The 19,780-nt window shown below is 46.9% G+C and overlaps 1 protein-coding gene across 6 annotated transcripts in view; it reads left to right on the top strand.

The window, feature by feature from the left end:
* Positions 1-19,780, top strand: part of SH3GL3 (SH3 domain containing GRB2 like 3, endophilin A3) — a 130,710-nt gene that overhangs the window by 87,838 nt on the left and 23,092 nt on the right. For 4 of the 6 annotated variants that reach the window (XR_546744.2, XR_011525385.1, XM_008531516.2 and 1 more), the window contains exons 4-8: positions 251-394; positions 4,039-4,172; positions 7,865-8,023; positions 17,075-17,178; positions 18,367-18,476. Coding sequence is in view for 4 of the 6 variants with exons in the window: in XM_008531516.2 (XP_008529738.1) it covers positions 251-394; positions 4,039-4,172; positions 7,865-8,023; positions 17,075-17,178; positions 18,367-18,476 (651 nt within the window). In the remaining 2 variants the exon portion in view is untranslated. Of the gene's footprint in view, positions 1-250; positions 395-4,038; positions 4,173-7,864; positions 8,024-8,168; positions 9,087-17,074; positions 17,179-18,366; positions 18,477-19,780 lie in introns of those variants that run through there. The other 2 variants (XM_008531517.2, XM_070570056.1) reach the window with 2 other exon arrangements.

Below are 19,780 nucleotides of genomic sequence, written 5' to 3'. Positions count from 1 at the left end.
GTCATGGAGCATGTGTGTAATTTCTGTTTCCCATCGTGGCAAACAATGTGCTTAGCACCCACTTTGGCAAAGAATCTAGAAAATCATATGAGAAATGAAGTAGGTCATGCACGGTCCTTTCGTGCCCCAGGTCCTCCTCCCGCATTTGGTCCAGGGTGACCTCGATTTCGCCAGCCACGTTTGTTAAATGCTATGTACCTGTCGCTCCACCTTGTCACTTGAAGGAATTACAAATGACAATGTTTTTAAGCATACAGAGCTAAGCTAGGAATGCTGAACACTGTATCGAAGATCCGAGGCCAGGTGAAAACCACCGGGTACCCTCAGACGGAAGGCTTGCTGGGCGACTGCATGCTGAAATACGGGAAGGAGCTCGGGGAAGCCTCTACCTTCGGTGAGTCCGCCGGTCGCCCAGAGAGCCGGGAAGGCCTCCTCTGCTGCTGTTAGGTTATGCACAAAACCTCCACTTAACAACCCTTATGATTTTTTCATATTACCAAGGGAATACGTGTTCCTGGCTGGCAGTTTAGAAAACAGAAGCAAGTAAAATGAAGGAAAATGCCAACATGACCCATAATCACACACCCAGTGATGGGCCAAGTTACACTGTTTGTTGCGTATCCTTCATACCTGTTGTTTGTTCTTATATATATTCACATACGCTTTAAAAAATTAAAATGGAGTTATGGTATATCTACACCCTTATGCCCTTTTGTAACCTGTTTTTCCCACTGACTATGTCATGATCCACAGCATAAAATAATACACCTTCTACCATATTGTTTTAAGGGTTGCAAAATATACCATGTATCATAGCTTTTTTCAGCCAATTTCATTTACTGGATATTTAGATTTCTTTTCTTTATGTAAAAAAAATTAACATAGCATTTATAATAACCATTTTCATCGGTAAATCTTTGGGGATCTCCAAGAATATGGTCTTAGATGAAATTCCTAGTCGTGAAATTGCTGTGTCACTAGGATGCCTAGTTTGCAGGTTTTTGAAACATATTCCCAAATGGCCCTCCAGGAAGGTTATGCCAATTTGACACATAGATTTTCTGGCACAATTACTGACTCTGGGAATTATCTTTTTGGTTTGCTTTTAAACAACTGGTCATTTGAGATGTAGCGTATGAAGAATATCTCAGTGCTGTTTTCACTTCCCTTTTCGGTTTATAGGTGAGGCAGATGTTTTATGTTTGTCATCATTTTTGTGAATTCTGTGTTAGAGTCCTTTGCCTGTGTTCCCTTTAAGGTCTCCATTTTTTTCCTTACTGGCTATGTCGTGAGCTCCTTACTTTATGAGCTCTTTTAACGGTCAAGATAGTTGCTCTCTGGCTGCCTTCTATATTGAAATTTTGCCCCATGTGGGCATTTACTTTCCGACCTTGAAGAAGGAGGTCATCGTAATGGAGAAACATTTTTGCTTTTTAAGTAATGAGGCCGTTTGGTCGTCCTTCCTTCCTTTGGCATCGTGTTTAGAAAAGTTCCACCCCACCACCCCACCGACCCCCACTAACTGTGTACATGTTTATTTATACTTTCTCTCGATTCGTTTTCTTTTCTTACCTTTAAATTTCCAAGCTCCTGAGTTTAATAGATGAGTATTGTGCAATAGGGTTCTAATTTTGTTTTCTCACAAGTAAACAGCTAGTTGTCCTAACTCGTTATTGAAAAGTTCATCCTTTCTCTGCCGATCAGAGGTAACCTTTTTGTTGTAGTAATTTATATTTCAAGTTTGTATCTGGTCTTTCTCTTCTGTTTTCTCTATCTGTACCCTGTTTTGATCAAGTGTCATGTTTCAAGTATTGTCATTTAAAAATATATTTTCATATATTTAACTAAAATTTCCCCTAGATACTATAAAAATTTCATGGATATACTCACCTGTTTTATTTTTCTGGGTGAAACTTAGAGTCATTTTAAGAACCCTCTACTAAAAACCAAAAAACTCATTAAATTTTGATAGAGATTACTTTAAATTAATAAATCAAATTGGCAGGGAATTGAATGTTAAGTCTTCTGGAAGAATTTGGCTTGTTTGCTGTTCATGTAGTGGTAACAACGCAGGATGTGGAAACTGAGAATTCAGTTATTCGGCCATAGGGATTCATTAAGGAAATTGGGGAGGGGAGGAATCTTTTGAAAACTTAAAAAGAAAAATCCAAGATGTTAAAACATTCATTAGTCACAGAGGATAACAGTACCCTTCAGAGCAGCCTAATGGGAGTTTTATTTTATTCCACGGAATAGAATAAACGAATGGGGACAAGATGGCCTGTTCCTTATCCTGAAGGCAGGCCAGGTGAGGGAACAGGTGAAACTGCCAGGCAGGCCCTGACCTCCCAGGACAGTCCTGCAGTGCACCTGGCCACGTGTCTGTGCAGGGGGCTTTGATGGGCTGACAATACAGTAGCTTCCTAGGTGCCCAGAGACTTAAGGGACCTCGTGTTAAGGAAGAGAGCTGGTGTCAGGAGGGCATCAGAACCTGTGCATCACTTGCTGTCCCGAGGAAGAGGCTGGGGCCACATGGTGGAACCTCCCTAAAGTGCAGAGACCTCAGTGGGTGAGGCTGAGCCCCACATCCTCATGGAATTGGAAGCACTGATCTTGGGCAAGGAGAGCAAATGTCAAATCCATGGCGGTGACAGCCGCTATTCAGAATGCCATCTTTGGCGTGTTCAAAGAAACGTATTTGGAAATGTTTCCATCAAAGCTAAATTAACCTACATTCTGGGGCGCGGGCACTGGTGGCAGGGTGAGTGGTGGGATCGGAAGTAACACCCTCCATTTCTGGCCATTTGGGCAGGAAAGAGTCCCCAGGCTGGGAAAGGACGCCTCATCTCCATCTCAGAATGATTTATAACCAGATTCTGGGGAGTTAGTTAAGGAAGCAGCCTTCTAGGAGGAATGAAGCTGCCAGGGGCCAAAATAGATGGAGTCCCATGGGGCCAGCTGTACTTTACAGTAATTGTTTCCACTTGTATTTTGCAAGGTCCTATAACATACCCTAACTAGCTTATTTCTTAAAAAAAAAAGATGAGGTGAGACGAGGTAGCAATCCCTGTTTTGCAGGCGAAGGAAGCATGCATGCCCTTGAGACTGGTAGGTGAAATAGCTTGAAGGTCAGAGTTTGTTGGAAAGGCAGATTCTTGGGTGGGACACTCAGGCCTTCAAGCCCGGGACTTGAGAGACCCCCAAGCTCTACGTTTTTACGCAATCAATTTGGAAAACCCCAAATACAGGAAAACTAGTTCAGGCTAGTGCAGCCCTTTCCGGAGATGGTGTTGAGGGAACCCACAGCCCTCCCTGTGCACAGCTACCGGGACCCCGCTTGCAAATGGTGATGGATTAGCTTGTGCCAAGATGCCAAGGCGTGATGCAGCAGAAGCCGCCCGTGGCTGCACACACCCAGCATGGCCGGCTGGGGCCTCTTTGCAAGGGCAGACCCCGCCCTCCTTGCTGAGAGGCTGTCCCCTGCGTGACACTGCCAGGCTTTCTCTGACATCAGAAAGGATAGGGAGTCTTAGGGCCATCTCAAGAATACCAGCAGCGGCCTCAAGGAGATCTGGCTGCTGGAAACTGAGATGAGGTTTTGTTCATTTATTTCTATTGTAATCTTTATTGGTTAGTACTTAGCCCCTGATGAACGAATCCTTTTATTGTTTACAAAGAGGGATTTTGTTTTTGAGCTTCTAAGGAACCCTTGGTGCCAGGTCGCAAAAGCTTCCTTTAAAAAACGGAGCTTTACCCCCATCTAGTGGCCAATGTGGTAAGTGCCTCGGTCTGCCAGCCACGGAATTTTCTTTTGTGTGGTTGGAAAGCGCAGACGGTAGAGAGGAAGATGGGGAAAACAGAAAGACTTTCTCTCTTTTTCTTTTTCTTTTTCTTTTTTTTATGAGTCAAGATTCAAAGGTCCCAGAGCAAGGACCTGGGTTACACACCATCGATCGTCTGCAAACTTTCGGGAAAGAATTCGATAAATATCACTGTTAACCTGGAGTGCTCTTTTTTTATTTGTATTTTCTATTCAAGGCAGTGCACTGATAGAAGTTGGTGAATCCATGAAGCTAATGGCTGAGGTGAAGGACTCTCTGGATATTAACGTAAAGCAAACGTTTATTGATCCACTTCAGTTGCTACAAGACAAAGATTTAAAAGAGATTGGGGTAAGTTTGCTAGGCTATAAATCTACCTGTTGATACTTAAAATGTTTCTATTTAAAATCATTAGGACGTTTCTGTAGGGACTCAGTGAAAGCATCATCTCCTTGTGGACAGCCAAATAACTCAGTTATGTTTATCTGGCTCCCTGGGAGAGAATACCGGGATCAATTAACCTTTTATTCTGCATGTTATTGAAGCCCGCTAGAAGCCAAACTAAAGATGCACATGTCCACAGCCATTTCTCACATAACAAAGTGATGCCACGACTTTGTAGTGGGTTTTTGATCATCAAAATCGTACCGTATTCGTTGCATCTTTTGGTACGTTGCACTAGTGGTCATTATTTTCCATTCCTTCTCAAAGCAATGAGTATCTAGGAATCAACGTTTCATGTTTGGAAAACCGTTAAAAGTGGCCTTCCAGAGCACCGTGGGAGCTTTCAGGGCCCTGGAGGTGGTCACATGCCGCTTGCTTGGTGCTGTTTTAGTGGATGTGCAAAAACTGCTTCGAGACTTCTGCTTGGCTGGGGACGGCTACTCTGGAGGGACGGCCTGCATTCAGACCTGCTTTGGGCAGCTCTCATGGAGCTGCGCAGGAGACCCCCCGCTCCGGGTGCCTTCAGGAGTGATCTCCCTGCAGCCGGGCAGCTTGGGAGTAGTCAGAACCTTGGGGTCTCCTTTCCCTTTCTTCAGACACAGTGATTCTTTTTTTTTTTTTTTTTTTTTTGACACAGTGATTCTTGAAGTGTGGTCCCTGGACCAGCAGTGTCAGCATCATATGGTAGAAATGCAGATTCTTGGGCCCTATTCCAGACCTCCCGATGGGAAGTCCTGGATGCCTATATAGGCATTTAGGGTTTACACTGAAACAGAGGGTATGAAGGGGAATTCAGAAAGGTTGAATTACAAATGAAACCCACCATTCAGGAATGCCTGAACATCCTGCCCCCCCACCAACCTTCTGGGCCCCCTCACTCATGTCGCCCTCTTTCCCTTCCATCTCCGGGAAAGCTTTGTTCCTGCTACCCCCTCAGGCCAGTCCTCTGCTGGGCCCCAGGGTCCATCCCCCGTCACCTCCTCAGGGCCTTTGCCACGGCCGCCATCCTCTCTTCTGTATCTTCATTCTTCCCTTTCTATCTACTGGCTTCTTCCTGTTAAAATTTAAACACATTGACACAGCAGCCCTTGACTCTGGCTTCCCGTCTTGCCCCCTCCAGTCTGTTGTCCACTCCACAGCCAGAGCAATCTGCCTAAGATACAGACCCTTAGTAGCTGCCCACCGACATTGGAATAAAGATCCGAGGCCGGCCCGGTGGCGCAGCGGTTAAGTTTGCACCTTCCACTTCAGCGGCCCAGGGTTCCCCGTTCGGATCCCGGGTGTGGACATGGCACTGCTTGTCAAGCCATGCTGTGGTAGGCATCCCACATATAAAGTAGAGGAAGATGGGCACGGATGTTAGCTCAGAGCCAGTCTTCCTCAGCAAAAAGGGGAGGATTGGCAGCAGATGTTAGCTCAGAGCTAATCTTCTTCTTCTTCAAAAAAAAAAATCCAATAGTAAAGTCCTTAATTCCCGCCCCCTCCTTCCCTCCATGCCAGATGGCTCAGCCTTTCCCCACGGGGACCCCTGTGCCCAGCCTCGCTGAATTACTTGTGTTCCCCAGGGGATGTGTTGCTTTGTGCTGTCTCTCTGTTCGTTGTCTTTCTCCTGTCCCTCCCTCTCCTGGCGAAGTCATCTCACTCTCCGCTCTCAGCTTAGAAGCTCTTTCCTTTGGGAAGCTCCTGTTCTCTCCCCGACTAGTCAGGTGCGCTTCTCTGCTGCCCTGTGCTGTGAGCATCGTGGCTTCTCCTTTTCTGTGGCTGAGCAGTAAGTGCCTCGGGAGAAGGAACTGTGCCTTGTTCACTTTTGTAGCCATGATGCCTGGCACGTGGTTTGTGCTCACAAATTACGATCGGGAGGATGAATCTAGAGAAGAAGTGACATTCTGGGTTGTGCAGATACCAAAACATCTTCCCCAAATGCAGAGCCTTAAACCACGTACCTCCTTTGCTAAATTACATAATAGACATATTTCTTCTTGGACTGTTGTCCCTGAAGAAAGCCATACAAAAAGTCCCCTGGAGGACATCGCTTTTCTACTTGACCTGCCTCGGTGGGGTAGCCAAGGACACGATTGTGGATCCTGAGCTGTGAGCTGGAGAAATGTGCAAAATACATGTATACTTAAAGGTTGCAATTCCCTATGCGACAAAATAACTTTCTAAGTGACATCTCTTGTTATTCAGCTGCCATTTGATATAGAAACTTGTAAATCTAAACTTAAACCATATACATCATGTGCCCCATATGATGTTTCAGTCAACAATGGACCACATATGTGATGGTGGTCCCGTAAGATCAGTACTGTACCATGCAGGTTTGTGTAAGTGCACTCTGTGATGTTTGCACAACGACGAAACTGCCTAGCGACATTTGTCAGAATACATCCCTGTCGTTAAGCAACACACGACTGTAATGATCAAGCGTTAGGAGTCTGACATTCAGAAGACTTCACTGTCAGCGATGCTCTGTGTACCTCGGACATCAGGAGCAGGGAGCCTGTTCCTTTAACGCACAGCTGACTTAGACCTGTGAAGGGTCTTGCGGATTTGGAGGGCTCTTGCGAGCATTTCTTCACCCATAAGCAGCCAGGCTAGACATTCTGGTCCCCATTTTACAACCGCACAGAGGGGTTTAGAGACTTGCGCAGAGTCACAGAGCATGTAAGAGAGATGCTTCTGACTTTCTCTTCCATATGCCCTTTGCACCTACTCCTTATGGAAGGCAGAACCACTGCTTCCCGCTAGCATGATGGTGAAGCTACCCACATACTTCAGCGGGACGATCTGCTTTCATATGTATTTTCTATATCAAATATCTGTTTTCAAGGGTTACAGTCATAAACTCTTAGGGGCCCCTCCCTTGCCCTGGACAGTTGTCTCCTCTACCGTATTTCTGACATGGGATCTCTCTGCTTGAACACAAACTGTGAAGGGGATTACTACCACACGTGACAGCCCATTCCATGCATGGACAGCTCTAATATTTATACTTGCTGTATATTTTAAAGCGATTCTATATTTTTAAAAGAAATTCCACCATTTGACAGGTTGCCTGTGAATATCTGTCCTCTGTGTGTATCACATTCATTCATGGCATTTTTTCAACTTATTCAATGTAGTTGTTTGGGAACCTTATGGAAGATGAATACGTATTTTAGGGGGCACTAGAAATCTGCGTTTTTATACTCTGCTTCTTAGTGTGGCATTGACAGTAGTGCCAAAAGAAATGTCCCTATTTTTGGTATAGCTAATTTGGTTGGAAATTATCTGGACATCAGTAGAGCCGAAGTGAGGGGTTCTATAAGGAAGTTTGGAAAATAGAATCTGAGTACCGATCCTGGGACCTTATGCTCCCCGTAGACGCTCATTCATTCTGTCATCCATCCATCCATTCGTTCATTCCACCAGTGTTCCCTGAGGACCTTCAGCAAAGGGTCCAAACGTTGCCAAGTGTGCACAATAGAAATGTAAGGTGGGTTCCTGCCCCTAGAATTGAGGCCGACAGAAAGCAATGCCTATCTTCCTCGAAATCGCAAAGATCTTGGTGCCGCGTTTGAGGGGGACATTTCTCTGAGGGACCCCCTTGTCTCTTTCAGCACCACCTCAAGAAGCTGGAAGGCCGCCGCCTGGATTACGATTATAAAAAGAAGCGAGTAGGTAAGATACCAGACGAAGAAGTCAGACAAGCGGTAGAAAAATTTGAAGAGTCAAAGGAGTTGGCTGAAAGAAGCATGTTTAATTTTTTAGAAAATGATGTAAGTATTTAAACCAAACAGGAGACTTTAATGTGAATGAAAACATTGCCTGTGTGACTAGGATCCGCATGTTGACAAGCTCCGCACACTGACTTGTTACAGAGGTTTCCAGAATTTTCCGTAACCATTATCTCCTGCCTCACAGGTAGCTTCATCAAGTCCCAATCCAAACCCCACATCCGGGGAAGTCCTGTGTACCCCGGGGTTGCTTCAGAGGTGTGCTCCAGCCGGCGCAGGGAGGGGACGTCTCACTGTGGACCGGCAATTTGTGTTGAGGCCGTGGCATTTGCGGTTTTGCAGGAGGATGGAAAACGCGTGTCCCGTGGCACTTTGCAGTTTTCCTAAGACTGTGAACAGCTGTCCGTGAGGCGGGCGTTTGAGGGGGCCCTCCCTCATGACCCAGCCCTCTGAGGCCTTCACCTGTCATAGTGAACATTCAGGATGTAAGGGCGGGACCTAGCTTTTTCAGCTGTACTGTGGCGGTGCTTGTGAACTCGAGGAGTGTGGAGGTCTTGAGACGCATCCCCCCAAAATGCTAATATTCTATTACACTGTCATTCTTGCCACCAGCTTTTATTTTGGTTGTCCTTGTGAAATCTGACTAAATAGAACGAAAGGGGATGGGAGCCCCAGCTCGGCAGCATGGCGGCCAAAGGCTGCCTTCTTTGCCGTGGTAACGAAGAGTCCTTTGGCATTTGTGCCTGGCTGGAAGAGCATCGCCACCTTCCTCCCTCCGGAGTCCCTGCCCCGAGCCCGGCCTCGGGGATGCCATGAGCCGTGTCAGCCCAGCATTTGCTTTGGACCTGTCTGTTGAACTTCCAAACCTGTGAAGACAGATTGGGGCATTTATTTATCTGCAAAACCATGTTCTACTTATAATAGTTTTTTCAAAGGTACATTGAGGTCTTGCTTCTTTTGAGTCAGGTCACACAAAACGTGCTGAAGATCTTTTGTCTGCCACAGTGACATGGGGGGGAATTGTGTCCATTGTTGACAAGACATTCATCCCGGAGAAACCCATTTGAAAATACCCACGTCCATTAAACTTGCATGCTGAAAAGTACGCTCTGTTCTGTTTCTCCTTTTAAATAGTTTATCAGGTTTTTTACATTTTTACAGGAAATGGGAAGAGGTGTAACAATGTGCTCTGTTTTTCTTGTTTTCCCTTAAAAATATAAATCTCCTCTTGAAATTGTCCCCAAGTAATGGGCACTTTGGTGTTGTTTTGTCTAAGATTGCCGTTTTTAATTTTTTGAAGTATTTAGAACTTGTTTTTGAAGGATGACGTGTGTCTGATGCCTGTCTCCCTTATCCGGCTGTAGCGAGCGGTGCCCAGCCAGCCCCACGGCCCTAAGGTTGAATCTTGTGTGTCCGACGTGCTACCTTCATTCATGGGCTGTGATGATGGGTTTTTACAAAGTACTCCATCAGGAGGCTTGTCTCAGTTGCTCTGGCCTTGGCAGTTGACCCAGAAAAACCTCAATTTTCCCCTCGGTATCAGTCAAAAGTCAGAAACGAGCCCTTCCTTATAAACCTCAGTCATTTGTCTATTCGTTGACAGTATTCCGCTCGTCACAAATGAGTTAACCCCCTCCCATCCCTTCCAGGCAGAAGTAAGAGCTAGTTCTTGACTCGAGCCCCATAGGGCTCCTGCGGTCCCTGCAGAGGCATGAGTGCCAGTGATTCTCCTAAGGTGTCCCGGGGTGGGTGGCTGCCCCTCTTCAGCTCTGGGGAGCTGGGCTGCTCCCTGAGTCCGGGGCCTGGGTCCACACCTCCACCGCCCCCTGCTCTGGCTGGTATCAGGATGGCCTTGGTGTTTCTGCCCAATTCTTTGCCATCTGCCCATGGAAACCAGCCCCTGAGATGGGAGGGGACCAAAATGATGAACGGGTGACGGTGATGGCCTCTGCAGGCTGCCTTGGAACCTGGCTCCTTCTCTTTCTCTTCCCTCCTCTCCTGGTGCTGGCTTGAGTTGCAGCGGCTGTCACCCTGTGCGATGTGGCTGCCGATGCTTGCAAGAATGATGACAGTGGTGCTGAAGAGGTTGGTGGTGATGATGACAGTGACATGAGCTACCATTTGCTGAGCACCCCTTGACAGAGAGGCTGGGGGTGCTGGTGGTGGCCGCTCCGTCATGGCACACTGCTTTTACCTTTTCCCAGGCCCAGGATTATAGCAGAGGAGACTCATAAAGTTACTGTGTCAACTCCAGGAGACCGCCTTTGTTCTCTTCTTGGGGCAACAGCAGTTAGACCTAGAAGGGGACTGCTTTGTCCTTTTCCATGTCAGTGTACCTGGGCCCTATCCAGGTGGTCTGGCAGCCCTGTTGACGAGGCAGGGTATTAAAACTCTTCTCCAGTTCACCCCTTGGACTGGTCATGCGAATGCCGAAATTGCCTGCTGCTGGAAGACAAACAGTAGGTGTGATCTGTTGGGGTAGAGACAAAGCACTGACCCATGGTGGGGAGGGGCACACATTGCACCCTCAGCCCTGTCCTTGGCCCTTCTTCAGTGACCAGGCCAGGCCCGGTGGCCCTGCAGCCCGCAGGACCCTGACTTCTTGCTCCCTCTGGATCACCAACCTCATGTCCAGCCTTTGTCACTCAGCCCCGTGTATCCATGTCTGCTTCCTTTTGTGATGGGGAAGCTCAGAATGAGGAACTGTGCTTCAAGACGGCTGGTGACGGCTGGGTTTTCTTCCAGGAACTGACCCTGGAACTAAAGATAACTGGGATCTGTCTAAATCCCAAGTTAGACCCAGGGGGTCTGCAGGCCCTGCCTTTGCCCTATGGATTGGAAAGTGCTCTGACCTGACCTGGCCTCTCTTGGAGGACAGGCACCTGCTGCTTCTTGAGAACAATACTCTGTCATGCATGTGGCCTTAGGGGACAGGATAGTAGGTAGCAGAGGCCCTGGCACTTCCTCCAGACACAGTGGGAAATGCTTATACTATTGTGGGTTAGAGGTTTAGGGGTGTCTGTCATAGCTGGTCACTCTTTGGGTTCTGACTAATTGAGGAACTGACACAGATGCCAGGTTGGAATCAAGGCGCAGCCCTTTTACCTGATGAGAACACCCTGTAATGGCAACGTAGAGGCCTTCTGGTCAGCTGTGTTGCGGTTTGTGACATGAGCCTACCCGTGTCCAGAGAACACTTTCTACTCCTTGCGCCCTCAGTTGATAGAAGCTGCTCCAGTGTGAACCGACCTGACTCACCCCCGAGACACAGTCTGACACTTGTGGCACCTGGCCCTGCAGAGCCAGTTTTTGAGGCAGAGTAACCTGTCTTCCTGATTAAGGAACCTCCTCCAATCTCATCCACAGGAGGAGGAGTGAAGAGGGTCTGGAGGGAGGGCCTGGAGGTGCTCACTCCAAAGAGAGAGTGAACGAGCAGAGTGGTGTGAATGAAGGGAGACCATCGGGATGGTGTGTCTGGTGCCACCTACCCATCCTGTCTGGCACTAGCAATTCAAACCCCAAAGTCTTACTCTCCAGGGAACAGGGAGCGTCTTCTCCAGCCCTCGTGTCCTACAGCCCTGGCCAAGACACAAGAAAAGCTCCACCAGGTAACGCCTGAAAGCTTCTTTGCCAAAGACCTGCCTGATTGGAGGAGACTGGAAAGGACAGACTTGGTCTTTCTTGGGTCTCCAGATGCAGACTGTGCAACTCTTCCTAGGATTTTCTGGCCAACAGGCGGTTTGTAGGGTTTTCTGGGATGTGATTGGTCGTCGGTCCCCACATCTGCATTCTCCTAACTGAGAACAGCAAGGGCAGCCAAAAGAGGGTCACATCTAGCCCCTTGCCCAGAGGACAGGGCTCTCTGGAAAACCATGTGGGCAGGGGCAGCCTGGGCCTGGAGCCACAGTGGGACTCCAGCCACCAACCCCAGGCCTGAAGTCCAGACCTAGACCACAGGAAGAGTGAGGTGGCAGAGCAGGAAGCCCAATGCACGCATGATCTCTTGGCCACTTCACAAACCCACTTTCTTAAAGCATACAGACCCCAGAGCCAGACCCCTATTGCCTTTTCATTGCAGGATCCAGACACCCTGGTTGTCAGGACCCCTGACCTCATCAGTCAGATAGGGCACTCCTCCCCCTGGGTATGGAAAGAAGGAGGGGGTGGTGCAAGGGACCTGAATTGTTCGCTCCAACATTCGTAAGGAACAGTGGCATCTATTTTCTTATCTAATTTTGGCAGAGTTGGCAATGGGAGAATCAAAGAGAAGACCCTTTTGGTCCCACACTGTGGTCCTTGGTTGTCTTCAGTAAAAGCTGGATTGGAGACCTTGAGCATCACTTCACTTCTGGCTCGAGGCTGGCTGAGTAGCTTCATTGTTCTAGACACGATGCAAGCCAGGAGGTGTTTTGGTCCACTAGCTTTCCCAGGAGCCCAGAGGTGCGGGCCTGTGGCTGATTTCTTCTGCCATGCCAGGCTGGGACTGGTGGGGCTGCCAGAAGCACTCAGGGCAGCCCTCCCCTAAGAGAAGGGCCCCTGTGCCCACCACAATTAGCTCTGAGGTGGGGGTGCAGGAAATTCAGCAGGTTGGTTCCCAGCCTCCACTGCCATTTCTTGGGAATGGCAAATCACCCATAGGTTGTTAACACTCTCCTCTTCTGTCTTTGCAGAGGAGTTTCTTCCTCACAACTCGACGTTGTGGAATGTAGGCCTTTGACATGGGCAGGAGTCAAAGCCATCATGTAGAAGATGCTCTTGTCAGTTGGGGGAGGCCAGGCACCTGCACTAACTCTCTCACTCTCTTGGTACGAACCCCCAGCCTGGGGATTCTTCCTCCGTCTTTGGGCTCCCAGGACAGGTGGAATTACTAGATTCCACATTCCTGGGTTCTTTCCATCCGTTTAGAGTGGTGTTTCCAAAAATTCATTCTATGGGATGTCATGTGTGTTGCATTAATAATGTCTCTATGGTCAAATAAGTTTGGGAAACCCTGGGTTAAGCAAAACCAAAGAGGTTTTCTTTATCACAAGACTTTTCAGAGTCTTTATATGATAATATGAAAAGTTAATCTCTAAGAGATTCTTAAGAAAGGATACACTAGGCAGTTTCTCAAACTTATTTGACCATAAAGCTCTTCTGCACCACGATTATTATTATTATTTGTTGTTGTTGTTGTTGTTGTTATTATTTGACACTTAATAATATTAATTTAATTCCCACACTCAAACTTTCTCAGAAACTCTGATTACAGGCCTTTGCCCTATTGGAAAAGGCGTCTGTCATGACCAGACTGAAGATCCATGAGAAAGTTTCCTCTAGCTTCTCTGAGGAATCCAGAAAGAGTGGAGGTCTTTGATAGAATAGAGCAAGAAGTCACCTGGATTATCACCCCTGACACTGAAGATGGCCTCCAGGGAATGTCTCATGTCAGTTGTGAAAGGGGACGGCTCATGATGTTCCAGAAGATGTGCGTTTCCTTATTCGTGCATGCCTGGCCCAGTGCGGATTCCAGGGATCTGGGCCAGGCCTTACCCATGCCCATCACCGTCCTCCCTCTCTTTTCAACCTGGTCTTCAGAGTCTGCCTCTCTCTGCCCACTTACCTGGCGACTAACCAGTGCCTTGGTAACTGACTGTAGAGTGGGCTCACAGCCCTTCTCCTTTCTCGGCTAGCCCGGTTTCCATCTCCATCCTGCAGAGAGTTGATTTTAGAGGGCCCTTGCTGTGATATGTGGTCCTTTGAGCCACTCTTCCTTTGGGTACAGCCCACATCCTTTGCAGTTGGTCCACAGCTACCCTAAAGGCTCAGATCCCACTCAGGTGTCCCTGGGGTTTCCAAAGCTCCTGGGAACTTCTCGTCCTCTTAGTCCACAATAGTATGGGAACATCTATCCTCGCCTTCCATCCCCAGGGCTAAGATACTCCCGATAGCCTGATATGCTTGTAATCATCCACTGGTTTGCAGCTAAAGAGAGAGTTTGGAATTAGAATGCGCCCACAGGTGACACACAGCCTGTTGTGCAGTGTGAGAGGTCTGCCATGGGAGATACATTGAGTCCATCCCTGTTATCATGTTGTCCCCTGGAAAGAGAGCAAGGAACCATGGTGTAGGGCTGAATTAGTAGTGAAGCCCCCAGGCCCAGCCACAATGGGTTCATCATCCCCATGTTTGGTTTGGTTTGGTTCCTGAGTCTCAAGGCAACAACTCCCATCCCCCGTAAACAGGGGGCCACAAATGGTGTGGCTTAGAACAACGTATGTTTGTTATCTTACAGACTGGAGGTCAGAAGTCCTAAAATCAAGGTCTTGGCAGGGGCTGCATTTCTCCTGTAGGCTGTAAGGGAAGAATCCATTTCTTGGCCTTTTCTAGCTTCTAGAGGCTGCCTGCCTTCCTGGGCTCACAGCCTTTTCCTCTATCTTCAGAGCCAGCAGCGAGGCATCTGCAATCTCCCTCACTCTGACTCTGCTTCCATTGACACATCTCCTTCTCCCACTGTAACCCTTCTGCTTTCCTCTGAAAGAACCTCTGATTATATCGGGCCCACCTGGATCATCCAGGTCATCTCCTATGACAAGATCCTTAGCTGAAACCCATCTGCAAAGTCCCTTTTACCATCTAAGGTAACATCTTCACAGATTTGGAGAAATAGGACTTGCACATCTTTAGGACCCATCTTCTGTCTACCACAAGCTCCTCCTCGTTTTATGGCTCTGTGAATCTCCCAGGTAGCTTCATAGTTGTCACCCTACCCATTTGTCACCCCCATTGCCTGTTTATGGCCTGGCCCCCTTCGCCTCTCATCTGTGGGGAAGTCTGTTTGCAGTATGAGCATCTCACTTCAGACCTATGGGCTGCGTGGCTCTATCTGAACCTGCTAGTGCACTTTATCATCAGAGAGGGAGTTAATTCTCTGGTGATTCTGTTCCTCTGTGTAGGTCCTGTGAACCTGCCCATAGGGCAAGGTCACACTTTCCTCTCAAGATGGCGCCAGCAAAGTGGCAGCCCAGGGCTCAGCCAGAAGTAGAATCAAGCCTTTCTTCTCATCCCAGGTGACCTTCCCTCCTTCAACAGGTGGATTTGCCAGTTTGGGTGATGTGGCTGGTGGAAGAAATGCTTTGCCTTCTGGGCAAGTTTTGGCTCTTGCAAGGCCTGGGTTTGCTGCTCCCTTGGCTTTGCCTGTCCAGGTGTTTAATCTAGTTGTGGTTTGGGAAGTAGAGGCCACCTGCACACAGCTCGCTGCTCATGGCCCAGGACATGCTGGGACAGCTGGACGCCTCTGTTGTCTGGCGCCACGTGGCTTCAATGTCAACAAGAGCCCCACAGCTTAGTAGCCACCTCTTCGGTAGTTGCAGTGAGCTGCTACTGTTTACATGCATTGTGCAGCTGCTGTTGTCTCCTAGGTTTTAAGGGGTCCTGGGATCCATTTCCTTCCTGAAGTCAGCCATCAAATGAATAATTACAGATGCATCTCTCCGTTACATAATCTTGTATTTTAGCCACTTTAGAGTGGATCGCTCGTGATCTCCCCACAACCCCTTGCAACCCCGTGTATGTTTCCAGAAATATTCCTTTAGCTATCTGTCACTGTTCCTTTAAAAATTATAAAATGTCAAGCATTTTTCAAAGTCAGTATTAAAATGGAAATTGACTTTACTAAACACAGAGAGATGTGGCCTGGGTTTTAGCCAGCAGGCAGCTCTAGCGCTCTAAAGAAGACATTCCTTTCTGGACTGGGTTCTACCGTGATCATGTTAGGCCGTGGCGCTGGGCTTGTTTAAAAGTATGTGGAAAAGCCAAAGAGGCGAAACTTAAGAAATCCTTGGGATTTTGTAGGGACCAGGCTGTCTTTGTTTTGTTTTGTTGGGTTTTTTGGAAATTTAAAGCTTGGCTTGTGCTTTTCCAGCCACGGAGCGTGGTAAAGAAACGTAATACAGTGGGATTTCATTGTTCAGATGCTGATCCCAGTGTGGCATGAGTGGAATTCCATGTATGTCTTAAACGCGTGATGAACCCATGCTTAAAATGGTCTAAGTGGGTAAGGAAAATGAAGGTATAGGTAGCGAAAGAATGGCTTGTAGCAACAAATGGAAACAGCTTGGATCTTTGAAGACAAATGAGTCCACAGTGGGTTTTGCACAGCGAGTGTGTGTGGGGGAATAAACGAGGCAGATTGTGGCCTAAAGCTGATTAGCAAATGAAGTGAGGAAATGATGCTTGGGTCTTGGGGAAGCTTGGGGAAAAGGGGACTTGAGTTTGATTTGTGTCTGTCTGCATCTGGAGTCATGGGCTTCATCCTGGGGGCCCCCATCGCCTCCATCCTGTGGTCCTGCCTCTGGGGCTTGTCAAAATCGCCTTAATGAAGCCCTCTTTTCTGTTGCAGCCACTCAGACACGGGGGGAGGCGGGTCAGCTCAGGCCTACTGGACACTTCTCTTCCTCAAATCGTGCTTCCCCGGGTTTTCCAGGCTTTTTTATTTTTTCACGTCCATTGTAATTTGGTCACGAGTTTCATGAATGTCTTGATTCATGGGAAGGAGCGATGCCAGAGTCTTTCTAGCTGTGTCCTTCAGGGACGTGCTTTTGTGCCGATAACAACAGAAGCTTATAGGGGGCCGGCAAGTCTTTGCCCCAGCTTCCCTTCTTATCTGAGAGCGGCTTAATTTCCTTAGTCTCTTGATTTGACTTAGCTACAAAGCGCCCACAGAGACACTTCACTAAGGAAGCAGTTCATTTACTAAATGTTGGCTTCACTTGTAATTGGAAAAGCTTTATCTCTTCATTTTCAGATCCATGAACTTTATAGCATAAAAATCTCCCGAGAATATCGTCTAATTGGAAAAACAGGCATTTTATTGAGTTAAATACAAGTCATAATCACGAATAAACTTGAACACGTCTTTACAGCCCGTATAGCTCTGTATCATGACCTGTGTGATCATTACGCAGGGCGCCGAGATGAAATTAAATGAAATGGACCAGAGCCGAGGCAGACACGGGGCTTCCTTGCAAAGCTAGGTCTTTGTTACCGGTCTCCTCTGTCTGAACGTTATGTAGGCTCTGGCCTCCGTGGAGTAATTTTCCACTTCTGCTGCAGGTAGAACAAGTCAGCCAGCTGGCCGCGTTTATAGAAGCAGCGTTAGACTATCACAAACAGTCCACAGAGATCCTGCAGGAGCTGCACAGCAAACTACAGATACGGTAAGAGCCTTCTCGCTCATTACAAGCCCAGCGTGGCAGAGTTGACATCACTTGAAATCAGTCTGTCTGTCTGTCTCTCCGTCCCCCCCCATTCCCACCGCCCTGTTCTGTTTTGAATTTTCCTTAGCTGGCTTTCATGGTTGGGTGTGGGGTAGTATTGAGATGATAAATACGTGGCTCTGGCCAGTGGGACATGACTGGGAAAAGGGAGCTGGCAGCTCTCCTTTTTCTTTTCACTAGAGCCCTTTTTTGTGACCCGTGTTTAGGGCAACCAGACAAAGTCGCTCACCCGCCTTGAGTTCAGCCTCTCCAGAGCCAGCTTGGCTTCATTACTGAATTGATGGGCGTTTAGTTCCCCATTTACAACCTGGGGGTGGTGAGGGCCTAGCCCTCCTCCCACCATCGAGGGATGGGGAGAAGAGTGAGATGATATTCAGAAAGTATCTAAGTATCTTGAAAAAGATGTGTTTTAACTTCATCAGTCTAACTATCAGGCCATGTTCATAATATTGACTCTGAGAGGTATTAAAAGAGTCAAAAATACCTTCTGAGCGATCAAAGAAAGATTGCTGAGTTCCTTCAACTTTAATAATAGATCTATTCTATGCTTTTCTGAAAATTAGTGATGTCGCATGCAGTATGTACGGTAACCCTATTAATTAAAATATTGGGTTAAAAAAACTACCCTTTTGACCAGGTTTGATAATAGAACATTGTTTTACACAGGATCATGATAATGAGTAAATTTGGAGGGGTTTTTGCTTAGATCAGTGCTGTAATTATAGAGGGAAGACAAAGGTGTGTCCAGTCTCTGAAGCATCCACTTCTGGAGGCAGGTGGTTCATCTAGAGCTCACATAAGCTTGTTAATGATCCTGTTTCTACAAGAGGAGAGAGAGAGAAGGCGGCTGACATCGTTGAGCGCCCGGTACATCCCTGGCACTCGCTAGATGCCTCGGAGACTTTTTGAGAGACAAACACTTTTCAAATAGATAGTTGAAAAACTGCGTTTGGGGTATCACATCTTTCCTTTTGGGCTACCCAAGAGTCAATGTGTGAAAACCATCCCCTTCAATGACCACCACCTGCCCCCCGAAGGTGGCGGGCTCACTGGGGCAGAGTAATTGTGTGTCTCGAGGCTTTGCTTCGTTCATCGGATGGCTGACGACTCTGAAAACGTGTGTTACAGAATAACGGCTGCTTCCAATCTCCCTAAACGAGAATACAAGCCACGGCCCATAAAGAGGAGTCCTAGTGAGCTCAATGGGGTGTCCGCCACGTCTTCAACAAAGACAACAGGTGAGATGACTGTTCTGTGGGTGCTGAGGGTGCCAACCGTCAGGAATTTCTGGGAGCATCCCCTGAGTGCGCCTTGCTGTATTCCGAGTGAATGCGCTGAGACCCTGAATTTCTTTCTTTGGTTGTTTGGTGAATCCCTTTTTCTCCAATAACGCTCCTTTTCACACTCCCTGGTTTCAGGTACTTATATCAATTTTTGAAAACCAGCACCAGGAAGAGTTCTGTCAGTTTACTTATTGCCTTCTAATGTGTTCAACCTCGGCCCTAGAGCCAGGCAGCTCTGTGAGCCTTTACGTTTAAATTTTTAACTCTTTCAAAATATTTTAATAATTTTTTTTTACAGTTCGAATTAGCGTTTGTTGAGCACCTGCTGTATATTAGGCACTGTCTTAAGCGCCGCATTGTTATTTTTTAATTAGACAGTTGACACAAAGATATTCTTGAATAAAACAGTCACACTGAGAAAAACGACATCCGAGTAGTATAAATCGTGCTGTATTTCCTGGGATCCGTACTCCATCCCAGTCTCCCCTCTAGGCGGAAACACTGTTAACAATTTCATATGAACAGACATATCTATTTCTGTGCATACATATGTACACCATATACGTACAATTTTAGACTATTTTCTGTTTTTTAAGTACAAGCTCGTACTAGATTCCACAGCTCGCTTTTGTAAATGTGTCCCTATTTCTTGGAGTTATTTCCGTGTCATGCATGTGGATCGATCCTACTATTTTTAATGGCTTCATAGTTTTTTATTATGTGTCCTATTTCCCTATTAATGGACATTAAGACTATTTCCAGTTACTTGCTGAAAGGAATATCCTGTCTGCCTCCATATGCTGATGGGCGAGTCTTTCTGCTGAGTTAGAGTGGATGCAAATTTTCAGTGATAATAGATACTGCCAAATTACCCTCGAAAATGGCTGCACTACCGTGAATGGAGGAATGCCTGCTTTCCTCATACCTGTGTCATTAGAGATCAGTTTTTGCTGAGCATTTGTGGGTAAAAATGGCGTCCAATCTGACTTGCTTTTTGTGATTACTAGTGAGATTGAACATTTTTTTCTATATTTTAAATTGCCATTTGTATCTTCTCATGTATGAATTACCTATTCATGTAATTTTTTCATTTTTCCTTTGGGTGATTTACTTTGTCTTATTGATTCATAAGAATTCTTTACATGTGGGGTTTCAGTAGTTTTTCCCTCAATTTACTGTTGAAGTTTTCGAGTTCTTTATGTATTCCGAATACAAGTCCTTTGACATATATGCAGCTTGCAAATACTTTCTTTCACTCT

The sequence above is a fragment of the Equus przewalskii genome, chromosome 1 (assembly GCF_037783145.1).
Source record: "Equus przewalskii isolate Varuska chromosome 1, EquPr2, whole genome shotgun sequence".
Taxonomy (NCBI): domain Eukaryota; kingdom Metazoa; phylum Chordata; class Mammalia; order Perissodactyla; family Equidae; genus Equus; species Equus przewalskii.
The sequence above is the reverse complement of the archived record's forward strand: the minus strand, read 5'-3'. Positions and strand labels throughout refer to the sequence as shown.